This window comes from Stomoxys calcitrans, chromosome 3 (assembly GCF_963082655.1).
Source record: "Stomoxys calcitrans chromosome 3, idStoCalc2.1, whole genome shotgun sequence".
Classification (NCBI taxonomy): domain Eukaryota; kingdom Metazoa; phylum Arthropoda; class Insecta; order Diptera; family Muscidae; genus Stomoxys; species Stomoxys calcitrans.
Window position 1 is genome coordinate 59,062,032 of NC_081554.1, and position 14,920 is coordinate 59,076,951.

At 37.8% G+C, this 14,920-nt stretch overlaps 1 protein-coding gene across 1 annotated transcript; it reads right to left on the minus strand.

Moving 5' to 3' along the window:
• Positions 1-1,035: 1,035 nt before the first annotated feature.
• On the minus strand, positions 1,036-5,162 carry LOC131996042 (uncharacterized). Its single transcript, XM_059365468.1, has 2 exons — positions 4,407-5,162; positions 1,036-4,200 (listed from the first exon to the last, which is right to left on the minus strand). Exons 1-2 carry the CDS (start codon positions 5,160-5,162, stop codon positions 1,036-1,038), a joined length of 3,921 nt encoding a protein of 1,306 aa, XP_059221451.1.
• Positions 5,163-14,920: the final 9,758 nt, after the last annotated feature.

Here is a 14,920-nt window from a genome sequence, read left to right on the forward strand (position 1 = left end):
CTTTATATGAGAGCTATGTCTAAATCTGATCCGATTTCCATGAAATTCACCAGTAATATTGAAAGTCAAGAGAAAATCGCCCCTGCCGAATTTCGAGAAAATCGGTTAACAAAAGACCATTTTATTGCAATATTACTGGAAATCGGACGAACATATATATGAGAGCTATATCTAAATCTGAACCGATTTCGAGCAAACTCCTCAGATACTAGAGCAGTCGTCGAGGAAAGCGTTTTGCAAAATTTTGGCACAATGAATCAATAAATGCGCTTGCTGTGACTCTAGAAGTTAAAATCGGGCGATATATATATATGAGAGCTTTATTTAAATCTGAACCGATTTCTATGAAATTCACCAGTAATATTGAGAGTCATAAGAAAATCCCTCCTGCCGAATTTCGAGAAAATCGGTTAACAAGAGACCATTTTATTGCAATATTACTGGAAATCGGACTGACATATATATGGGAGCTATATTTAAATCTGAACCGATTTTGACCAAACTCTATGTACATTGTGGTAGTCATCGAGGAAAGCGTTGTGCAATATTTGGCAAGATTGGTTAATAAATGTGCTTGCAGTGGCTCTAGGAGTGAAAATCGAGCGATATATACATATGAGAGCTGTTTGCCCCTCTTAAATTGGACTGCGTCACATCGTATTTGTATCGCCTCATTGCTGTCGGCTTGAAGACCACTGTTGGGGAACGTTTAGCATGTCCGTCTATGATGCTGAACGCCTGGATCGAATCCTGGCGAGAACACCATAAACATTTTTTCAGCGGCACTTATCCTCTCCTAATGTAGTAGTAGTAGTAGTAGTAGTAGTAATCTTTATTTCATTATTCATTATTTTCTTTTTCAATACAATAATGTCTAAATAAACTTAAAATAAAATAAAAGCAATATATTAGCGTATTTCAGAGTTAATCCATCAAAATAAAGATTTACGGCTATGACTTCAAGTCGTCAGCCGGATTTAAAGAAACATTTTCAAAGCTGTGTTTAAGGGACATTTTAGTCTATGCTTAATAGTATTAGGCGTACTCGGTTAATATTAGCTTTCGGTATTGTAAGGCATTTTTGGTATATTTTATAAGATTATCCCAGTCTGCTACCTCTCTTCCATCTAAGATGCTAATTAATTCAGGTTCTGTCAGCGTCGGCCTGTGAAAGAAAAGCATGCGTTGGCTTCTTAGTATGGGACATACGGCAAGAAAATGGTATATTGTCTCTCTCTCCCTCAAATTGCATAGCGTGCACAAATCGTTGTCAACCAAATTTAAGCCTCTTTGATTAGCATTGAGGTATATCAAATCGACCCGTGCTTTAAATATCCACGTAATGTCCTTAACTTTATATTCGCCATTTAGGTACAAACACCCTCTTGTGAAATCCAGGTTTTTATAAAACCGTGACCTGCTTTGTAAAGCTTTCTGCAGCAATCTTTGCTTGTTAGCTTGCGATAGTGAATCTATGATGGAATTAGTCATACTGTTCCATTCACCTTGCGTTATATTTCCAACCAATGGTTGCATATCCAGCTCATTTAGAATGTCGTTTAAAGCTTTCACCCAAAATATTTGTTTCTGGACCATTATAAGTGTAAGTTTATGCGGCAGTCTATCCCTTTTATATCTGTACAACGTACTAGATATATACTTCAAATGCAGTCCCAGTGTGTATAAATGACTTTCTTGTAAGTCTGTTTCCATATAGAGAGCATAATTTGGTGTAGAGTCTGGCAAATTAAGAACAGTTTTTAAGAAAAAACGCTGCAATTGGTCAACTTCTTCAAAATATTCATAGCCCCAGACCTGCGCTGCATACGACTGTACCGATCTGCAAACCGCCATGTACAAGTTCCATTTATCTTGCAGGGATATTTCGTCTTTCTTTAAGAAGTTTTTCCATGTTGCTTTTATAGCACTTTTAGCTTGTGTTGTCCGGGACTGAATATGCTTCAAGAACTTCATTTTGGGCGTTAGTACCACCCCTAAGTACTTATATTCTGATACCACTTCTAATGGTTCTGCATGGAAGAACCATTTATCCTGCTGTGATAGTCTTCCCCCGTTTCGGAATACCATGATTTTAGACTTCTCAGTGTTGACTATTAAGCTCCATTTTTTACAAAATTCTTCCAAGTTTGCTATCATTTGTTGCAGGGTAGTTGAATCCTCCGCTAAAATTACTATGTCGTCAGCATACAGCAGGGTTTTTATGTTTATGCCTTCTATATCTACACCTCCTTCCAGTGCATCGCTTAAGTCGTTTATATAAAGAGAAAATAATAATGGCGATAGTAAGCACCCTTGTTTTACACCAGATTCTGTATCAAAATAACCAGACAGCTCTTCTCCAGTCCACACTGCTGACTGAGTGTTTTGATAGACAGCTTCTATCATCTTTATAAATTTGAAAGAGATGCCAATCTGATTTAATTTGTAGAAAAGTAAGTTTCGTGAAATTTTGTCAAATGCCGCTCGAAAATCTACAAAAAACGCGTAAACCTTCTTCTTTTCCGCCAGCTTGATATTGACCATCGAAGCTAAATTATATATATTGTCCACCGTAGAATAGTTTTTTCGAAAACCTGCCTGGAATTCAACCAATATATTGTTTTCTTCAACCCATTGTCCCAGTCTATCATTTAGTACACCCATGAATATTTTAGCCACGGAATTCATAAAGGATATACCTCTATAATTCGATGCATCATCGAGTCTGCCTTTTTTGTGAATAGGGAATATAACTGTTTTCTGAAATTCTTCCTCAATTTTGCCCTCGGTGTAGATCTTGTTGAAAATTGCTGCAAGCTGGGTCAGGAATTCATCAGTAGCATTTGAATAGAATTCATAGGGAATTCGGTCTTCACCTGGCGCCTTGTTCGGTTTTGTTTTGGCAAGGGTATACTTAATTTCCTCTAATGTTATGTCTTTATCTAGAATGTCGTTTACGATCAGTGCAGGTGCGTAATGAACTCTCAAAGACGATTGTTCCTGCCTGAGCAGTTCCATAAAATGGGTTCTAAGTATCTCTGCGGATAAAGTATGACTGATACGAAAGTCCTGGCCATTTAACTCTCTTACTAAACTCCACCATTCTTTTGCATTCGATGTATTATTTAGTTTCTCAGAGATATTGGCGTAGTACATTCTTTTAGATACTTCGCAAATGTCCTTATATCTTTTTTTTGCGCTCAAATATGCCTGTCTATCTGTTTCCGACGATGATTTCCGAAATTTCGATAAGATTTCAAATGTTTTCCTTCTTGCCCAGTAGCATCTATCATTAAACCACTTTTTCTGTGGTACGTACTGCTGCGCTTTGTTTTGCTGAACTGCCGATGCAACAATTGTATTTGTCATGTGCTTGAGACATGTTATATTGTTGGACATTAATTGTAAGCTCAGATTAGCGGTGAGGTTTTCCTGGTATTGCAATTTATGACTATCTTTCCAATGCAGCTTCGGTAGTAAATTGAGCCTATTTTGTGGGACTACTGTGTTGTTTAGCTTTAGGTTAAGAGTTATTGGCAAATGATCTGACCAGATTTTGTCTACCACCTTGAAGCTTTCCACATATTGAAGCATGTTTATGGATACTGAGCATATATCATTTACTGAGGTTCCGGTGTTGCTCAAATATGTAAAATTACCGTCCTCATCTCCTAATGTTTGGCCATTTAGAATTACCAGGTTATGTTCATTGCAGTAGTCGATATACCTTCGTCCATTCGTATTTAATTCTTTATCTTTAGACTTTCTCGGCCCAGTACATGCGTGGAACGAATCTCTATATAGATCAACAATGCCTTGTTGTGATTCGCCTATTCTAACGTTTATATCACCTAGCACTATAAGGTTTTCGCATTTCATTTCTTCCATGAACAATTTTGCTAGGGCAAACTCTCGTATCCAGTCTGAGCCCCTTATATAGAGTGGAACTATCAACAGTTGAAAATTTTCTGTTATAATCTGTAATCCACAGAGTGTCTGATTAAGAATAAATGTATGCTTTATGCCTGCTTTATTTAAAGATTTTTTCACTCCTACGCATACTCCGCCGATAGCACGACCAAATCTATTTATTTTTATGGCATCTACCCAATATATTTCATACTCGGGGAAGTATTTTTCGGTTTGAGATCTTTTTTGTGCTGTGATATGTGTTTCTATGAGGATAATGATTTCAAACTCCTTTAGATAGTTAAAAAAATTAGGGAACAAATATTTATTTGATACTCCGTTTACATTGTACGATATAATTTTAATTTCCATATTATTTTGTTTTTTCTTTGAGCTTTGTCTCCCTTGGAGATCATCTAGTTTTTTGACGCAATTTTTTCAAAAATATTATTGTAGAATGCTGTTGTCAGTTCATTCCCATATAATTCTTTTAATACGGACTCCCCCTCTTCTCGCCCACACATTAATTTTCTTTCGCTGTTCCAATAGAACCACTTGTTATTGATGTTTAATTTATCATCTCTAACTACGATTTTATGTTTTCTTGATTCTTCGAGAATTGACTTTCTTATGAGCAGCATAGCTATCTTGTTTCTCTGCCTTCTAGGGTTCAGATCTCTTTCAATTGAGATTGCAGACCCTGCTAAAGCTTTAGTATTTTTCAGAACCTCAACTACTGCATTTTCATTTGGGAACTCGGCTATTACAGTTTGCAATCCGTTTCGTTCATAAAGGGTTCTTGCCGAAGCTATAGGGGGGTTGATGTTTAGCATGTCATTACATATCTGTTTGACTATATTCAGAGCAGGCTTATCTTTTGAAATATTTTTAAAGACAAGCTTTGTGTTTTGTATTTGATGCTCCAACCATGCCACATTCCTGTCGCTTTCTTCCAGTTTGTTCTTGAGCAATTCCACTTCCTGTTTTAACTGAATATTTTCAGTCTTCAGATTGGCAATTTCAGAAGTTGCAAATGATATACCGGCTTTAACATCTTCCATATCTTGTTTGGTGGGCAGATTCTTAATTTTCTCTTCAAGTATATTATTCATAGTGAATTTCATAATTTCCATAAGTTCACTGACCTCCATACTACCAACAGGTTTCTTTGCCATGTTATTATTTTCTGGTGATGTTTCGCCTATCTTACGCTTTGTTTGTTGGGATGTGCTTGCAACAGGTGTGTTAGGCATATCTAGTGATTATTTATCCTGTAGCTTTAGATTTTTATAATATGAAGTATACTTTAAGGCGCAATAATAATTGGTTCGAATGACTCAATTGTACTACAGATGTGGACTCGGATGATTAGTTGTGCGATTAGTCCTACAATCGTTTCTACGTTATGTGACAAGTCTCGGATTATACAGTTGTATTTTGCATGCATTACTTGTAGACCTACTGAACATACCACATAAAATCTGTCAGGCGTACCAGCTGTTTTTGTTGTGTTACAGAGTGGTGAAAGTGCAAAAAAATCTTCCGGTTAACAGCGTGAGAGAGACTTTTCCAATTTTCTTCCAATAAAATAAACTTTTTTTCGCCGATTCTCAAGATTTTTGTTGAAATTATAACAAGGAAATCAGCCAAACCAGTCAATGCATCCTCAGCATTCCATGCTCCAGAGCTTCCGAAGCAGCCGTGGTTGTGGTGTTTCTTTGTTGGGTTCAAGCCAGGCCGGGAACAGGTAATAAACTTCAATTTAATGGAGCCGTGCAAAAACGCGTATGTCTCTTAAACTGACGTATGTCTCTTAAACTGATGTAATGCTGGCGACATTTGTGAGGACTCGGTTATAAAAAGGATGCCCCTTATCATTGAGCTTAAACTTGAATCGGACAGCACTCATTGATTTGTGAGAAGTTTGCCCCCTGTTCCTTAATGCAATGATCATGGGCAAATTTGCAATTTTCCATTGATGTTGGCCACCATTGAGAGTTTTCAGCATCCAAACTTTAATGTCTAAAGCAACTTAAATCACTCTCCCAGAATGCAGCTTAATGTCCTTGCTGCATCAAACAGTTAATGGCAATTTGAACTGCGAATTATTTTTCATTTATCTGGTGACATTTTTTCATTGTACTTCCACTCTTCTTTTTTTTTGAAAAGAAATTCATACTCCTTCCCTTCAATTCATACTCCTTCCCTTCACATTCGACATTGAAAAGAAATATGTATGCCTTACCAAATGGCATTTGACATTTTGTAAGGTCTTAATTTATTACATTGAAGGGATTTATTGCTTCTTTGCACTCCCTTATCCACAATGGACGTTTGCCTGCTTTCTTCGACCGATACGTTGATATATGAAATCCTGAAAATTGATCCCCAAACATTGCCACATGGTGTTCGTTAAGGGAGAATGTGAACATGAACATGATATGACCAAGGAAACATTTATTGCTTAAATTAAATGCGTTATTTTTTTGTACATTGTGCTGCCATCTTCAAACGGAAATGCATGCCTTTGTTAAATATTTTTATAAGCCTCCACCATCGGATGGGTGGGGGGGCAGACTAATTTCGTCATTCCGTTTGTAACACATAGAAATATTCATTTGAGACCAAACAAAGTATTTATATTTTTGATTGCCTTCATATACTAAGTCGGTTTAGCCATGTCCGTCCGTCTGTCCGCCCATCTGCCCTTCTGTCGAAAGCAGGCTAACTTTATAAGGATTCACAACTAGGCGCTTGAAATTTTGCACAAATACTTCCTGTAATTGTAGGCCAGTTGGAATTCTAAATGGGCCATATCGGTCCTTGTTTTAATGTAGCTGCCACATAAACCGATCTTGGATCTTGACTTCTTGAGCCTCTTGAGGGCGCAATTCTTATCCACCTTGGCTGAAATTATGTACGAGATAGTTTGTTAAGACTTCCAACAACTGTGCTAAGAATGGTCCATATCGGTTCATAACTTGACGTTGCAGCCATATAAACCGATCTCGGACCTTGTCTTCTTGAGCCTCTAAAATCCGAAGATTGTATCCGATTTGGCTGAAATTTTGCACTATGACTCTCACTATGACCTGCAACAGATGTACGGTCCAAAACCTAAAAAAGGTACCATATAAACCAATCTCCGTAATATACTCCTTGAGCGTCTAGAGTCCACAACTCTTATCCGATTTGGATGAATATTTGCACAATGGCTTCTCCAATGACATTCAACAGATGAGCCAAGCACGGTTTGAATCAGTTTAAAACCCTGATATATCTTCCATATAAACCGATTACCCGATTTTACGAATATGGTTCGAATCGGTCCAAACACCAATATCTTATATATAAAAATCAATTTGTGTTTGTTTGTTCAGAAACGACTGAACCGATTTTCTTGAAATTTTCACTGATGGTGCATAATGATCCCGTGGTGAAAATAGCGTACTACATTTTTTGATATCTGAAGGGGAAGCGGACCCTCCCCCTTACCCTAATTTTCAGAAACGCCAGATCTCGGAGATGGGTGGTGCGATCCAAATTTGTGATGGATATATATATATATATATATATATATATATATATATATATATATATATATATATATATGTATATATATACCAATCACTACAATATGGGACTCAAATGAAAGGTATTTAGGATTAGAAAACGTAACTCCCAAAACACCCCCATATCAAACTTATTAACGACCATGGGGATATGGGACTCAAATGAAAGGTATTTGCAAATAAAATACGAATCTGATATCCAAATTTGAGACAAGGTTTCTGGTGGTTCACCCCTTCCCAAAACACCCCCCAAACAGGACTTATTTACTGACCATACCAATATGGGTCTTAAATAAAAAGTAATTGAGTGTAGACCACGAATGTGATATCCAGATGTGGGTCCAAGTGTTTGAGGGGCCGCCCATCCCCGAGAACATCCCCCAAAGAAGACAAATTTACGACCAAAGCAATATGGGGCTCAAATGAAAGGTCTTTGGAAGTAAAGCACGAATGTGATATCAATGTTCGGGAAAAGTGTCTATGGGGCCACCCCACCCCCATAACACCACCAAAATAGGAAGTATTTGCTAACCATTGCAATATAAGGCTCAAATAAGAGGTAATAGAGTAGAACACGAATCTGATATATATTTTCAAAGCCAAATCACTGAGTGGCCGCCCCATCCCCTAAAACACCCCCCAAACCGGTCATATTTGGAAGTAGACCATGAATCTGACATCAACATTCGGGACCAACTGTCTAGGGGACGTCCCACCACCATAACAACTCCTAAGTAGGACGTACTTGCTCACCAAGACAATTTGGGTCTTCCAGACTGTGGAGCTTGATATTCATATTCATTTGGGCCCATACCCCAAACCGGACATATTTGCTGGCTTTTTCAATAAGGGGTTTAAGTGGATGTTATTTGAGATTAGGAAACGAATTTGATATCCAATTTTGAGGCCAATGGCAATATGGGGTTCGAATATATGAGAATAGAGCACGTTGCTGATATATTTTCAGGGCTTAGGGGTTGGGGGACCACCCCACTCCCCAAAACACCCCTAAATCGGGCATATTTACCGACCAAGTCAATGTGGGGCTTAAATGAAAGGAATTGGGGTCGAGTAAGAATCGATTACCACTTTCGGGACCAATTTTCTGGGGGTCTACCCCTTTCCCAAATTACTCCACAAACAGCTATTTTTTACTGACCATCGCAATAAATAAAGGTATTTGGGAGTAGAATACGAATTTGATATCCAAATGAAGGACCATGGATTTAAGGCATCATCCCTTCCCCAAAACAACCCCCAAAGGGTAAACATTTTTTCGACCATGCCAATATGTGGCTCAAACGAAAGGTAAAGGTATGTGGTTCAAATGAAAGGTATTGCAAGCAAAATTTTGTTCCATATAAAGCAAAAAAAGGAACAGCGGAGCAGGCCTAGTCCAGCTAGTAGCTGCAATATGAACTGATCTCCCGATTATTCCTCCAAAGACTCTCGAGGGTGCAATTGTGATCCGATTTGTCTGAAATTTTGCACAATGACTTTTTCTATGACCTACAACATAAGTGCTAAGTGTGGCCTGAATCGGTCTAAGATCTGATATAGCTCACATACAAACCAATCTCCGGAATATACTCCTATAGACGGTGCTTGGCTTTTTCATCCGATATGGCCTTTTAAGCTGTAGCATCCACAGTTTTGGTCCGATTTTTATACAATTTAGTGGCAGTTGTTTTATTTGACGGTCCAGTCGGTTCAGATTTAAATATAGCTCCCATTTATATATTTTACCCGATATGGACTTTTAAGGCTGTAGAAGCCACAATTTAGATTGTATCGTAAGAAAATCTTAAAAGGATCTATTCAATATTTCAAAAGGTATGCAAAATTAAAGTCTGGCAAGATTTATAGGTTTCATGTATTGGTTGCCCAAAAAGTAATTGCGGATTTTTCATATAGTCGGCGTTGACAAATTTTTTCACAGCTTGTGACTCTGTAATTGCATTTTTTCTTCTGTCAGTTATCAGCTGTTACTTTTAGCTTGCTTTAGAAAAAAAGTATAAAAAAAGTATATTTGATTAAAGTTCATTTTAAGTTTTATTAAAAATGCATTTACTATCTTTTAAAAAATCCGCAATTACTTTTTGGGCAACCCTTTTATAAGTAGTACTAGCTGGACAGGGCCCGCTCCACTGTGCTTTCTTTCACTCTCTTATTTTATCTGAGCCCTATTCTGGCAAGGTCAGGAAATAAGTCCCCTTTGGGGTGCTGGTACGGCCTTTCCTCCCCATGTGGATATCTTATTGGTGCTCTACTCATAAATACCTTTCATCTGAGCCTTATATTGCTATGGTCGATAAATATGTCCAGTATGGGGGTATTTTTGGGGGTGATGAGGACTCTCATACATGAGACGTGTGCTATAGTGTCAAATACCTTTCATTTGAGCCCCATATTGTCGTTATTGGTCAATATTTCCATTTGGCGGGCTTTGGAGGTGGGGCGGCCCCCTAGATATCCCACCATAAATAAGATCACTAAATTTCTGTTTTTGAGTTACTATAAACAAAGCAAATTTCGCCTAAATCACCCCACTCTGAGATCTGACGTTTTAGAAAATAGGGTAAGGGGAAGGTCCGCCCATTAAAGTTTGGATGTTAGTTTTACTTCATTCTCTTGGTTTTGCTGGTGGATTGGAGTAGCCAAACCCTTTTCCCCGAAAATGGATATCAGATTCATACTTAACTCCCAACTGGTCATATCGACAAGTTTACCCGGCCACTGCAGTGTGCATCAAGAGGAAGTGGAATGGCTCCAATATAATGTCATAACAACGTTTGGCATAAATATATCCTCAGACAGCCAGGCAGCCATTATACCCATTAAGAACGTGTTTCTGGACACCGAAACCGCCATTGACTGTCGCAGATCTCCCAACGAGATGGCTGAACAGATCAAAATTCACCTGTTCTGGGTACCGGGCCACAGAGATATCCCAAAGAATTGTAAAGCGGACGAGCTTGCGAGACTAGGAACTACCCTACACATTCCAGGGATACTGGAATCTGTGGGTATGCCTCTTGCGACATATAAGCTAAATTTTCAGGACCAGGCCAGAAGGGCAATGAATGATAGATGGTCACAAAGAGGAGGCTGTGAGCATTCCCAAACTATGTGGCCTTATCTAGACTTGAAGAGGTTTACCGCTTTGCTGTCATTGGCTAGAAAAGACGTCTCAGTCATTGTTTCCGTCATGACAGGTCACTATCTAATCGGAAAACATGCTGATAGAGTGAAGGTTGCCAGCAACGACTTTTGTAGAAGCTGTGAGAACATCGAAGAAGAAGAGATTATAAAACACCTTGGGTGTGTGTGTCCCGCCCTAGCAGTCAGAAGGAGTTCCACTTTAGGTTCTCACTTCTTTGAGAACCTGTCTGATTTAACGGATGTGAACATTCACAAGTTGTTGGGTTTTCTAGAACGATCTGGGTGGTTCAACGGTAGGAACTAGAAGGCTTCTACCTTCTTCTGTTCCTTAGACCAAAAAGTCTAAGTGAGTCAGATGGAAGACTGCCACTTAAACCTAACCTAACCTAATCTTGTTTGCCTGTAAAGACATACCGGGCAAACAACTTGACAAATGCGATCCATGGTGAAGGGTATATGAGATTCCGCACGGCCGAACTTAGCACGCTTTTACTTATCTCACTTCTTTTTGCATTGCAGCGTAAACAATGTTTATGGCTGCTGCTGTCAATGTTTCCTCGAATTTTGTACAGCTCATCCATAAGGAGCGGTAATTCTGGAAAATTTCCCCTTTTCTTGGTGCATTAATCTACTTATCACTGAGTTGGCTGTTTTTCACAACCAACTTTGTTGATAGGAGGGAGATATATTAATTTTGTCAATCTGTCTGGACAAATTTAATTAAAATTTCGTCTTTAGAAAATTCGCATAGAATTTTGCCTTTAGAGAAAATTTCATGGAAATTTTGTCTTTCGAGAAAATTTCATAGAAAATTTTGTCTTTAGAGAAAATTTCATGGAAATTTTGTCTTTAGAGAAAAGTTCATGGAAATTTTGTCTTTAGAGAAAAGTTCATGGAAATTTTGTCTTTAGAGAAAAGTTCATGGAAATTTTGTCTTTAGAGAAAATTTCATGGAAATTTTCTCTTTAGAGAAAATTTCATAGAAAATTTTCTCTTTAGAGAAAATTTCATAGAAAAATTTTCTCTTTAGAGAAAATTTCATAGAAAATTTTCTCTTTAGAGAAAATTTCATAGAAATTTTTCTCTTTAGAGAAAATTTCATAGAAATTTTTCTCTTTAGAGAAAATTTCATAGAAATTTTTCTCTTTAGAGAAAATTTCATAGAAATTTTCTGTTTAGAGAAAATTTCATAGAAAATTTTCTCTTTAGAGAAAAATTCATAGAAAATTTTCTTTTTAGAGAAAATTTCATAGAAAATTTTCTCTTCAGAGAAAATTTCATAGAAAATTTTCTCTTTAGAGAAAATTTCATAGAAAATTTTCTCTTTAGAGAATTTCATAAAAACTTTCTCTTTAGAAAATTTCATAAAAATTTTCTCTTTAGAAAATTTCATAAAAATTTTCTATTTAGAGAAAATTTCATAAAAATTTTCTCTTTAGAGAAAATTTCATAAAAATTTTCTCTTTAGAGAAAATTTCATAAAAATTTTCTCCATAATTGGAGAAAATTTCATAGAAAATTTTCTCTTTAGAGAAAAAAAGAAAATTTTCTCTTTAGAGAAAATTTCATAAAAAATTTTCTTTTTAGAGAAAATTTCATACAAAATTTTCTTTTTAGAGAAAATTTCATAGAAAATTTTCATCAAAAAAATTGTCTTTATAAGTCTTCCTAGGACTTGTGCCTCGTCTTCCTTTGCCTCATATTCTGCATTTCCCAACATTTCATTAAACTACTCAGTCCTCGTTTTTGCCTTCTGTGATGTGTATCTGGTTGCAGTTGCAAAATTGTAAAGCAGACAATTATAGCCAGCCCACAAAGAATGACGGACTCCCATCAACATAATAAATTAATACAATTATTTCTTTTAAAAGCACTTTCATATCTGATGATAAACATTGTGAATGCAGTCTTGCCTATAAATGCTGTTTTTTACCGAAGCATTTTTTCGTTCTCTGGCATCGCCTTCATGGCCTTCGTATGCAAGCAGCACACATTCGGTACAACAGACAAAACAAATATGCATCCACTCCCGTCTGTGGAGGGAAAGAAAAGCCAGTTGGTATGGCTTGCATTTTTTCGATTCCTGCCTATGGCTCTGTGTACACACCTTTTACAAGTACTCGGCGAAAAAAGGCAAGAGATTTTTTCCTCGAAGTTATCCACATTTCTATAGCCATCTGGCCATCAGTCAGAAACATCAACAGCGGAATTGTAGTCCTTAGCAGGCTCAAAAGCAACAACTTTATAGAAAACGATAAGAGTATAAATAGCATATCTATTTGTTTTGCAACATTGTAAAATCTTTACAGACGAGGTAGGCCTGGTAATGGAATAAAAATTATGGGCCACTCACATAGTTGTCGAGGATTAAAATGAAGTTTATAGGAAAGGTTAAGATAGCTTGGCACAGGTAAAAAGGCGTTAAGTTTGGCCGGGCCGAACTTTGGATACCCACCAACTCGGGTATATATGTAAACTACCTTTCGTCATAATCCGGTGAAAAATGCATAATTTATGCCCCCATAGCAGCTTTTTCGAAATATGGTCCGATTTGAACCAAATTCGACATGGATATTGAGAGGTCTAATAAGTACAAGTCATTGTTCAATTTTGTAGAACAAAATACTGCTATTTTCGGTAGCCATATTCAAATATAAACCATTCTGAACCATGTACGACACGGATGTCGAAAAACATAATAAAAGTCACGATTCCAAATTCCAGCAAAATCGGATAATAAATGTAATTTTTATGGGCCCAAAATATTAAATCGAAAGATCGGTCTATACGGCAGCTATATCCAAATCTGAACCGATCTGGGCCAAATTGAAGAGGGCTGCTGAAGGGTCAAACACAGCTCACTGTCCCAAATTTCGGCGAAATCGGACAATAAATGCGCCTTTTATGGGCCCAAAACCTTAAATCGAGAGATCGGTCTATATGGCAGCTATATCCAAATCTGAACCGATCTGAGCCAAATTGAAGAGGACTGTTGTAGGGCCTACCGCAACTCATTGTCTCAAATTTTGGCGACATCAGACAATAAATGCGCTCTTTTATGGTCCCAAAACCTTAAATCGAGAGATCGGTCTATATGGCAGCTATATCCAAATCTGGACCGATCTGCACCAAATTGCAAACAGATGTCAAGGGGTATTACTCAACTCACTGTCCCAAATTTCGGCGACATCGGATAATAAATGCGCCTTTTGTGGACCCAAAACCTTAAATCGGCGGATCAGTCTATATGGCAGCTATATCCAAATCTGGACCGATCTGCGCCAAATTGACGAAGGATGCCGAAGGGCCTAATACAACTCATTGTCCTAAATTTCAGCAACATTGGACAATAAATGCGCCGATTATGGGCCCAAAACCTTAAATCGGCATATCGGTCTATATGGCAGCTATATTCAAATCTGGACCGATCTGGGCCAAATTGAAGAAGGATGTCGAAGGCCCTAACACGACTCACTGTCCCAAATTTCAGCAAAATCGGATAGTAAATGTGTCTTTTATGGACCTAAGGTCCTAAATCGGCGGATCGGTCTATATGGGGGCTATATCCAAATCTTGAGCGATCTGGGCCAAATTGATGAAGGATATTGAGGGGCCAAGCACAACTCTCTGTCCCAAATTTCAGCAAAATTGGACAATAAATGCGCCGATTATGGGCCCAAAACCTTAAATCGGCGGATCGGTCTATATGACAGCTATATTCAAATCTGGACCGATCTGGGCCAAATTGAAGAAGGATGTCGAAGACCCTAACACAACTCACTGTCCCAAATTTCAGCAAAATCGGATAATAAATGTGGCTTTTATGGACCTAAGGCCCTAAATCGGCGGATCGGTCTATATGGGGGTTATAACAAGATATAGTCCGATATAGCCCATCTTCGAACTTAACCTGTTTATGGACAATAAAAAAGAATCTGTGCAGAATTTCAGCTCAATATCTCTATTTTTAAAGATTGCAGTGTGATTTCAACAGACGGACATGGCCAGATCGTGTTAGATTTTTACGCTGATCAAGAATATATATACTTTAGAGGGTCGGAAATGGGTATTTCGATGTATTGCAAACGGAATGACAATGACCGAACGAAATGACCCCCACCCTTCAGTGGTGGGTAAAAAAACAAATAAATACGTGGCAAGTTTGGCCTTGCCGAGTCTGGAGAACCCACCACCATAGATTCTTTTAATATTTACACAAAGTGTACTTGGTTGAACGGCTAGCTGTACCCGGCCCTCTCTGCTGCACCTTCATTGGC